Source organism: Salvelinus alpinus, chromosome 22, assembly GCF_045679555.1.
Source record: "Salvelinus alpinus chromosome 22, SLU_Salpinus.1, whole genome shotgun sequence".
NCBI classification, from domain to species: Eukaryota; Metazoa; Chordata; class Actinopteri; order Salmoniformes; family Salmonidae; genus Salvelinus; species Salvelinus alpinus.
In genome coordinates, this window is record NC_092107.1 from 47,835,141 (window position 1) to 47,845,975 (window position 10,835).

The 10,835-nt window shown below is 47.0% G+C and overlaps 2 protein-coding genes across 2 annotated transcripts; one reads left to right on the forward strand and one right to left on the reverse strand.

Annotated features, from left to right (window-relative positions):
- Positions 1-2,095: 2,095 nt before the first annotated feature.
- Positions 2,096-8,791, reverse strand: bud23 (BUD23 rRNA methyltransferase and ribosome maturation factor). Its single transcript, XM_071360209.1, has 12 exons — positions 8,617-8,791; positions 8,338-8,375; positions 8,053-8,148; positions 7,849-7,931; positions 6,692-6,788; positions 6,423-6,519; positions 4,659-4,709; positions 4,281-4,366; positions 3,768-3,813; positions 3,622-3,683; positions 2,996-3,085; positions 2,096-2,773 (listed from the first exon to the last, which is right to left on the reverse strand). Exons 1-12 carry the CDS (start codon positions 8,662-8,664, stop codon positions 2,719-2,721), a joined length of 849 nt encoding a protein of 282 aa, XP_071216310.1. The 5' UTR covers positions 8,665-8,791; the 3' UTR covers positions 2,096-2,718.
- Positions 8,792-9,074: 283 nt separating this feature from the next.
- Positions 9,075-10,434, forward strand: LOC139549572 (uncharacterized). Its single transcript, XM_071360208.1, has one exon. It carries the CDS (start codon positions 9,083-9,085, stop codon positions 10,406-10,408), a length of 1,326 nt encoding a protein of 441 aa, XP_071216309.1. The 5' UTR covers positions 9,075-9,082; the 3' UTR covers positions 10,409-10,434.
- Positions 10,435-10,835: the final 401 nt, after the last annotated feature.

The window sequence follows — 10,835 nt, forward strand, 5'->3', positions numbered from 1 at the left end:
ATTGTGGAGAACTTTGAAACATGGCAGTTTGTTTATTCCTGTCACCCAAAATCTTAAAGATTAAATAATGGACGACATTTGTATTTATTATGGATCCCCTGTCACGCCCTGGCCTTAGTTATCTTTGTTTTCTTTATTATTTTAGTTAGGTCAGGGTGTGACATGGGGGATGTATGTGTTTTGTATTGTCTAGGGGTTCTTGTATGTTTATGGGGCAGGGTCTAATCTAGGGGATTGCATGTCTATGGTTGCCTAGATTGGTTCTCAATTAGAGACAGCTGTCTATCGTTGTCTCTGATTGGGAGCCATATTTAGGCAGCCATAGTCATTAGGTAATTGTCTATGTCTACGTGTAAGTTGCCAGTGTCTGCACTTATTTGTTTTGTATAGCTTCCGTTTTGTTTAAGTGTTCTTCAGTACGTAAATAGATTATGTATTCACTTCACGCTGCGCCTTGGTCCTCTTCTCTTTCACGTTACGACGATCGTGACATCCCCATTAGTTCCTGTCAAGGGAGCAGCTACTCTTCCTGGGGTTTATTATGGATCCCCATTAGTTCCTGCCAAGGCAGCAGCTACTCTTCCTGGGTTTATTATGGATCCCCATTAGTTCCTGTCAAGGCAGCAGCTACTCTTCCTGGGGTTTATTATGGATCCCCATTAGTTCCTGTCAAGGCAGCAGCTACTCTTCCTGGGGTTTATTATGGATCCCTATTAGTTCCTGCCAAGGCAGCAGCTACTCTTCCTGGGGTTTATTATGGATCCCTATTAGTTCCTGCCAAGGCAGCAGCTACTCTTCCTGGGGCGTATTATGGATCCCCATTAGTTCCTGCCAAGGCAGCAGCTACTCTTGCTAGGGGCCACCAAAATTAAGACAGGTATACAATTTTAAAATCATTACAATATATTCCACAACACATTAAGTGTGTGCCCTCAGGCCCCTACTCTACTACCACATATCTACAGTACAACACAAAATCCATGTGTGTATGTTATCATGTGTCTGTGTTTCATAAGTGAGTAAGTGGAGGAGTTATTGGCTTCATCACTACTTGTATTTATGAGATGTATTGTCATGTTGAATGCACCGAGCTGTCCGTTTGAACTACTGGCATATAGCACAGACACCCATTCATACCCCACAAGACATGCCACCAGAGGTCTCTTCACAGTCCCCAAGTCCAAAACAGACTATGGGAGGTGCACACTACTACATAGAGCCATGACTACATGATGCTCCACATCAAGTGCCTCATGCAAGCAGTAAAATTAGATTTAAAAAACAGATACAAAAATACACCTTATGGAACAGTGAGGTCTGTGAAGAGACACAGACACATGCATACACACAGGATAACATACACACAGCTGTCATCAAGGCAAAGGGCGGCTATTTGAAGAATCTCAAATATATTTCGATTTATTTAACTTTTTCTTTTGGTTACTACATGATTCCATATGTGTTATTTCATAGTTTGGATGTCTTCACTATTATTCTACAATGTAGAAAATAGTTATAAACAAAGAAAAACCCTTGAATGAGTAGGTGTTCTAAAACTTTTGACCGGTAGTGTATATACTACCTCAACTAATCGGTACCCCTGCACATTGACTCGTATATAGTCTCATTACTAAACGGTACCCCCTGTATATAGTCTCGCTATTGTTATTTTATTGTTACTCTTAATTATTATTTACTTTAGTAAATACTTTAGCACTTAAAACTGCATTGTTGGTTAAGAGCTTGTAATTGAGCACTTCCCTGTAAGGTCTATCTATACCTGTTGAATTCAGCATGTGATAAATAACATTAGATTTTAATTATTGTGTCTAAACCGCTGTGAATTATATTTTCAAGAACCAAAAATATTACATCTTCAGCTGGTTTTACAAAACCAAAAACTTAACAGGAAGCATAGAAAAAGTGCATATAGAACACATCTACAGCTTCTTTGACTTGCTTTCAATGAGAATGACAGATCTATAACTCACTTTTCTATGTGAATTCAGATAGTCGCCCCAAAAAGCAGCTTTAAAATACTGTAGAATATGCTGATTGATGGGGAATTATATAGTCCAAAAGAATGGGTCCAAGATCAGAGGGGGGAATATTTTATTTGCAGTCTACCGGTCCATGTCCTAGAGAGGGGCCAGTTTCTGTCCAGAGGATAGGGGCCATATCCTAGAGGGGACAGTTTCTGTCCAGAGGATAGGGGCCATTTTCTGTCCAGAGGATTGGGACCACAACCAGATAAGCATTAGACTGGTGGCCAGTCTCTGTTCAGCTACAACTTTCCACTCCTTATGCTCCAGTGGCACATGACACCACAAGGAGTGGAAAGTACAGAAACTGTCCCCTCTCTAGGAAACGATCCCAATCCTCTGGACAGAAACTGGCCCGTCTAGGAATGTTATAGCTAAATAAAAGCCTAGCAACCAGTCTAGGTAACCACAGCAACTGGTAGTCAGCAGCGTGGGTGGGAATCGCATTCTCAAATTTACATGAATTAATTTCCATTCCATTGATAGATAACTCCTGGAAGAAAACAACTGTCAATTTATAAATGGGGGGAAAAAATGATTTTAATCCACCCGTTTTTAAGTGAGTAGGATTGATTTGAGTCCATTTGAGTCTACAGCTCCTCTGGTCACACAGGACTGACAGTAGTACCCCATCAGTGTGAACCTCCAGGCTGGAACACACAGGACTGACGGGGGTTTAGAAGTGAGGCCTTCTCTGCCGGGCAGTGTACTTTGTGTCAGCTCGGACTTCCCTGGGAGACAAAACACAGCACAGAGGGAAGACGGTAAGAGACCAAAGAGGCCTTTGTGTTACAGAGCCTGATGGCTTCCTCCAAATGGGGTTGTAAGCTATATGAACATCATAATGTATGGTACAAATGTTGACCTGTACAGGATCAGGATCCCTGCCCAAATGAGACAGAGTAGCCAGGATCCCTGCCCAAATGAGACAGAGTAGGCAGAGGGGTACATACCTGCCCTGTCTTCTCCTCCTCTCCTTCTTCTCTAGGATCCAGTCTTTTCCCTTCTTTGCAGACTTGCCCTTCATGTTCTTAAAGCGAGATCTGTACAAAAGACAAACAGGAAATGACCACCAGCAGACACAGGAAGGGATTGAGACACCTCAGCTCTAATCAATATGTTTTACATATTTCATCTTCAAATCAGCTCCGTGTCTTCTGACAGATGTGATCAGTGTCATTGTAAAGGACGTCACACTGCTTGCTAAGCCATTTCCTCCTGATTCGGCTCATACCAAGGCTCCAAACAAGGACCTCTGTCTCGCAAACACACAGGACCACCCCCCTTAAGTGTCTCACCCAGTCGAGACACAGAAAAGCTACCTATTTGGACGAGCAAGTGGAGACACTTCAGGCTGAGGACTGAGTTTCCCATATCCCCATCTGCTACATCACGTGATCTCAGAGGGAGGAAAAGCTGCCGGCCAGTAACTTTAATCAGGCAGGAAGACAGCCCTCTGTATCTCTGGGACCTGTCCAAATGCCATCTAGCCAACTATGTTAATGCATTGATTAATGAGTCATAATGGTGGTAATCAATCATTACAACACTTCTACAGTTGAAGAAGTTATTTCTTTACCTCTGTCCTGTGAATTGGACTTGACTTGGGACGCCCCTGTCCATTGTCTCTGACCCTAGCCCCTGAAACACAGGGACCATAAACCCATCAGCGTTCAGCATTCAAGACAAGAGTCTCTCCAAATGAACCCTTATTCTTTTCCTCACCTTGGGTAGGCTTCCTGAAAACCCAGCGAACAGACACAGGAAGAACCTGATGGGGGACAAATCAGAGAAGAATGCCAGTTTTAGTCATTTAGCAGCCACTCTTATCCAGAGCGACTTACAGTTAAGTGCATTCATCTTAAAGTAGCTAGGTGGGACAACCACATATCACAGTCATAGTAAGTAAAACCGTTCCTCAATTAAGTAGTTCCTAGCAGTCAGTAGTGTGAGTGTTCGTGCCAGAAGGACATGGGTGTGTGTGTGTGTGTGTTTCTAGTATGACCACCAGCTGATGACCATAGAAATAGAATCTGACATCATTGACTCATTATGCCATCACTGACTCATTATGACATCATTATGACATCATTGACTCATTTTGACATCATTGACTCATTATGCCATCATTGACTCATTATGACATCATTGACTCATTATGACATCATTGACTTAACTGGAGAGGCCTGTTCTATTGGTTAAATTTCTATGCTGACTACCAATCCAGGTTAGACTCACTTTTTGGCCTTGGTGCTGTTAGGATAGTCCACCACCATGCCTCCACTGAAGCCTGCCTTCATGGCCTGGGATGTAATCAGCTCCAGCTGCACACAGTCAAGTCTATTATTCATATGCACAGCACACATGGTGTACACTGAAACGCTGGCTGGCAGGTTCACCTCTTAATAATAACAATAGTAAAAATTTGTAAAGTAATAAAGGTGTCATAAAATAGAACAACATTTTGTATAAATATATATAGAAGGAAGACAGTCAACAACAGTAGACCGATGAGAGGAGCAACTACAGGTCAGGAGTGGATATCAGGTGTCACGGAGTGTGTCGGCATGTTTCTGTGGAGATTAACTTGAATAAACGATTTTAATATCACTGTACCTGCTCAGAGTTCTCTGGGTAAAGCTGAAACACTGCACGGGCTCCTCTTGACTAAAAAGATACGGGACAATAACACAAGGAGTTAGATTGGACCGAGGTCACTAGGGAGGAGGAGTTAGATTGGACCGAGGTCACTAGGGAGGAGGAGTTAGATTGGACCGAGGTCACTAGGGAGGAGGAGTTAGATTGGACCGAGGTCACTAGGGAGGAGGAGTTAGATTGGACCGAGGTCACCAGGGAGGAGGAGTTAGATTGGACCGAGGTCACTAGGGAGGAGGAGTTAGATTGGACCGAGGTCACTAGGGAGGAGGAGTTAGATTGGACCGAGGTCACTAGGGAGGAGGAGTTAGATTGGACCGAGGTCACTAGGGAGGAGGAGTTAGATTGGACCGAGGTCACCAGGGAGGAGGAGTTAAATTGGACCGAGGTCACTAGGGAGGAGGAGTTAGATTGGACCGAGGTCACCAGGGAGGAGGAGTTAGATTGGACCGAGGTCACTAGGGAGGAGGAGTTAGATTGGACCGAGGTCACTAGGGAGGAGGAGTTAGATTGGACCGAGGTCACCAGGGAGGAGGAGTTAGATTGGACCGAGGTCACTAGGGAGGAGGAGTTAGATTGGAACGAGGTCACTAGGGAGGAGGAGTTAGATTGGACCGAGGTCACCAGGGAGGAGGAGTTAGATTGGACCGAGGTCACTAGGGAGGAGGAGTTAGATTGGACCGAGGTCACTAGGGAGGAGGAGTTAGATTGGACCGAGGTCACTAGGGAGGAGGAGTTAGATTGGACCGAGGTCACTAGGGAGGAGGAGTTAGATTGGACCGAGGTCACCAGGGAGGAGGAGTTAAATTGGACCGAGGTCACTAGGGAGGAGGAGTTAGATTGGACCGAGGTCACTAGGGAGGAGGAGTTAGATTGGACCGAGGTCACCAGGGAGGAGGAGTTAGATTGGACCGAGGTCACCAGGGAGGAGGAGTTAGATTGGACCGAGGTCACTAGGGAGGAGGAGTTAGATTGGACCGAGGTCACCAGGGAGGAGGAGTTAGATTGGACCGAGGTCACTAGGGAGGAGGAGTTAGATTGGAACGAGGTCACCAGGGAGGAGGAGTTAGATTGGACCGAGGTCACCAGGGAGGAGGAGTTAGATTGGACCGAGGTCACTAGGGAGGAGGAGTTAGATTGGACCGAGGTCACTAGGGAGGAGGAGTTAGATTGGACCGAGGTCACCAGGGAGGAGGAGTTAGATTGGACCGAGGTCACCAGGGAGGAGGAGTTAGATTGGACCGAGGTCACTAGGGAGGAGGAGTTAGATTGGACCGAGGTCACTAGGGAGGAGGAGTTAGATTGGACCGAGGTCACTAGGGAGGAGGAGTTAGATTGGACCGAGGTCACCAGGGAGGAGGAGTTAGATTGGACCGAGGTCACCAGGGAGGAGGAGTTAGATTGGACCGAGGTCACTAGGGAGGAGGAGTTAGATTGGACCGAGGTCACCAGGGAGGAGGAGTTAGATTGGACCGAGGTCACCAGGGAGGAGGAGTTAGATTGGACCGAGGTCACCAGGGAGGAGGAGTTAGATTGGGCCGAGGTCACTAGGGAGGAGGAGTTAGATTGGACCGAGGTCACCAGGGAGGAGGAGTTAGATTGGACCGAGGTCACCAGGGAGGAGGAGTTAGATTGGACCGAGGTCACTAGGGAGGAGGAGTTAGATTGGACCGAGGTCACTAGGGAGGAGGAGTTAGATTGGACCGAGGTCACTAGGGATCTCACCAGGGAGGAGTAGAGTGTACTGAAGAAGGTGTAGAGCCTCTTGTGGGGGCTGTGAGTCTTTTTGTCAGCATTGCAGAGCCACTGGAGAGCAGAAATACTGAGGGATGAGACAAAGAGAGGTAGGGGAGGACACAGACGATAAGTAGAAAGAGAAGGGTTGAGAAGGACAGAAGGAGACATTACTAACTCAGTCTTGACAAGTCCATCAATAGTAATTTCTCAGTAGAGATCTCAGGTCTCTTACAGGACAGGAAGGACAAGCTCTTTACCTGATGCAGCCATCAAAGGTCCCAGGCCTGAAGGGCAATCCCTCACCCATATCCCCCAACACAAGGTCTCCCTCCACCTCCCGGTCCAGCGCTACATCTAGACAAGGACACAGCACTGGTCAACAGCGGAGCACAACAAACAAATATTGACTGCTATATTTCAGGTTGCTGATCCATCTCTAAATATTAATGCAATATTTTTGCACCAGGAATGACACCAATGGCTGTGCTGATGTCCACTCAACCACACTCACCCAACATGGCTGTGCTGATGTCCAATCACCCAACATGGCTGTGCTGATGCCCACTCACCCAACATGGCTGTGTTGATGCCCACTCACCCAACATGGCTGTGCTGATGTCCACTCAACCCAACATGGCTGTGCTGATGTCCACTCAACCACACTCACCCAACATGGCTGTGCTGATGTCCACTCAACCACACTCACCCAACATGGCTGTGCTGATGTCCGACTCAACCACACTCACCCAACATGGCTGTGCTGATGTCCACTCCAACCACACTCACCCAACATGGCTGTGCTGATGTCCACTCAACCACACTCGCACAACATGGCTGTGCTGATGTCCACTCCAACCACACTCGCACAACATGGCTGTGCTGATGTCCACTCCAACCACACTCGCCCAACATGGCTGTGCTGATGTCCACTCAACTACACTCGCCCAACATGGCTGTGCTGATGTCCACTCCAACCACACTCACCCAACATGGCTGTGCTGATGTCCACTCCAACCACACTCACCCAACATGGCTGTGCTGATGTCCACTCAACCACACTCACCCAACATGGCTGTGCTGATGTCCACTCAACCACACTCGCACAACATGGCTGTGCTGATGTCCACTCCAACCACACTCACCCAACATGGCTGTGCTGATGTCCACTCCAACCACACTCACCCAACATGGCTGTGCTGATGCCCACTCACCCAACATGGCTGTGCTGATGCCCACTCACCCAACATGGCTGTGCTGATGCCCACTCACCCAACATGGCTGTGCTGATGCCCACTCACCCAACATGGCTGTGCTGATGCCCACTCACCCAACATGGCTGTGCTGATGCCCACTCACCCAACATGGCTGTGCTGATGCCCACTCACCCAACATGGCTGTGCTGATGCCCACTCACCCAACATGGCTGTGCTGATGTCCACTCCAACCCAGCAATGTCCCTCCTCTGACAGGTAGTCCCCACTTAGCCCGGAGCCACACCTGATGGGACAAGTTATATAGACACACTCAGTCTAAAGTAGCTTTGATGTTGTTTTGTTCTCCTACCCAGACCCATTACATTAATGAGAGCCCTCAGCAGTCCCCTGGCTGGTACACATACCCTACATCTAGCAGAAAACAGGGCTGGTCCTCGGACAGGTTCAGCAGCTCCACAGCTCTCTCAGACATCTGGCTCTGGATCTCAATAATCCGAGAACTGGAAATCATTGAACAGTTGATTACTTAGCTACCCTTGAATCATATTACATTCTACTGTCTCAAAGAGATTCCATCAAGGGCAGCCTCTGGTCAGTATGTAAATGGTAAAAAATGCAACGATTTGTATTCAAACACAGTGATTCATATTATGCAGCCCATAGGCGGTCATTGTCAAACCCGCACTCACTTCTGAGAATATTTCTTGGCCTCCTCTTCGTTATAGAACTGCAGAACGAGCAGAAAACAAAACACAAGAAGTTAAGTGATGCGTGCAGGTAAACACAAGATGTGTCGGGGGAAATGTTGTCCACATAATGAAATAAAGTTCACTAGTCACTTGCTAGGTAGGTATTTTGGAACAGATCACTAGCTAACTAACTTAGCAAACGTGTGTTTTCTTAGTTAATGCGGCTAACGTTAGCTAGCTGTCTTTTTTTTTTTTAAACACAGAAAATATCATACTAACAATTTCAGGCGGAGCCATATGTTCGGGTCGTCGACAACTTGACGCCATGTCTAATTTAGTTACCTACAAGATATCTACGAATGATCGATTTAAACCAAAAAAGCTTAAACGTTGTTATGATGTCTGGCTACAGCTGAGGCTCCACATGTAAGTGTGACGTGGTATTTCAGCGACAAGGAAAGGCGCACGTAATTTAAAGAGACAGTCGCATAGTTGGGGAAAAAAACAATACTGTCAGAAACGACTTCAACAACCAAAACGGCCTATTGATTGAAATGCATATCTAAACACAATTTTAAAGCTTACGAAAAATTAATTTGCACAAGACCATCACATCAGAGTGGAAGAGGCGATATTTGAGAACGTTCAAACCTCAATTCCTCGTATATGATTGGATGACAGAATACGTTTTGTGACCACATCCCATTTATATATTCTCTCATTGGTCTGCTGTACATTTTACCGGATGCCACCCCTGTCTTCTTCGCTTCTGTCATTTCTCCATGGCCGCTGTACCTGCTGCTACGGGAGAATGGCGGAGGTCAGTCGGAGATTGGGGAGCGGAGTTTACAGATTTTCAGCTATCAGAAACGCACCGACTCACTCCATCCCCTGCGCCGAAGATCGGCCACACGAAACGATGTCAGTAGTAGCAGCAGCAGCAACCTCTATAATTGGAGCCAGATCCTGTAAAGCCAAGGTAACCGGCCAAGGGATTTACGAATGTCATCCGGTGTCAACAAGGGACAGTCTGGCGAGTTCCTGGGAACCTGAACGTAAAAACCTCAAAGAGAATGCACAGGAATGCACGGAGATAGAGCACATTGATCAAATACTTTCTAGGCTAAAACATGAGAACAGACTGGGGTATGGGACATTACTTTGGTCAAGTAGTGATTTGCTTTTATTAGACTTTAATGCTAAACCCGCTATCAAATTAGCAACTGTTCAGGATAGTGAGCTCAGACGGTCACCTTTGTACCTGTGGCCCAGTGTACAGCCTCTGTCCCAGGGTAACCTAGTAACAGTGCACAGGATGATGTGTTGGAATAGCAGAGGTGTTGTCATGGCCACTTTACACCCTGAAATCTTTGGGTCACCTCGGCAGCTCCGAGCATTCAGCACGGTCATGCTCAACCTGGCAGAGGAGCAGTCAGGTGGGTTTAGACATTACCCAGAGGTCTCCACCAGGGCTTACAGCTGGAGGAGCAAAAACAACCAGTCAGACTCCCCGCCTCTTCACAGGAGCAGAACGGCCTACTACGACATCCTCCGAGTGTCCCCAAGCGCCACCCAATCCCAGATAAAGACCGCCTACTACAAGCAGTCGTTCATCTACCACCCAGACAAGAACCCCGACAACGAGGAAGCCACCCAGCGTTTCTCTGATATCACCGAGGCCTATGGCGTGTTGGGGAGCATGGCCCTGAGGAGGAAGTACGACCGCGGCATCCTCAGTGGGTCAGACGTCCAGGGGGCCGGGAGACCCTCGGACCGGGAGACCACCTCCAGCAACAGAGCCTCTGGCCCACAGCAGTATCAACAACAGCAGAGGTCCCGGCGGTTCTCCAACGTTGGAGGGAAGGCCATGTTTGACTTTGATGCCTTCTTCCAGGCTCACTATGGAGAGCAGCTGCAGAGGGAGAAGGAGCTGAGGGCCAGAAGGGCCCAGTACCAGCAGAAACAGCAGCAGGATTATAAGCAGTGGAAGCTGGGGAAGATGTTGGAGATTACTGTAGGGGTGCTGTTGGCCATGGGAGGGGTCATCTTCTTCAGTATCACTAGGTCCTGAAATAGAAATAAACAAATCTGTCCCTACCTACCTGTTGAGGTTCTGTTTTTGGACAGGTGGTTGCTTGAAGTGTTTCACACAATGTTTCAATTTCTCTCTCCCCAGGTTATTTTCACAGCAAACCGTTGACTTTTAACAAGAACAGCGCAGAAAGTGATGTCGTTAATGGGCCCTACTCTCCATAGTGTCGTTATCAGGACTGATACCAGGCTTTAGCCTGGTATCAGTCCTGCACAACTGATTATAGCCACAAATACATGGCCAAGCTATTCTAAAAACTCAAACGACAATCAGTTGTCTTATACAGAGATGATTTAGTTAGTTAAGTAGGATCCCCAATTAGCTGTTGCACATGCAGCAGCTACTCTTCCTGGGGTCAACACATTTCCATTGACCTTTTAGGGATTTAGCAGACACTCTAATCCAG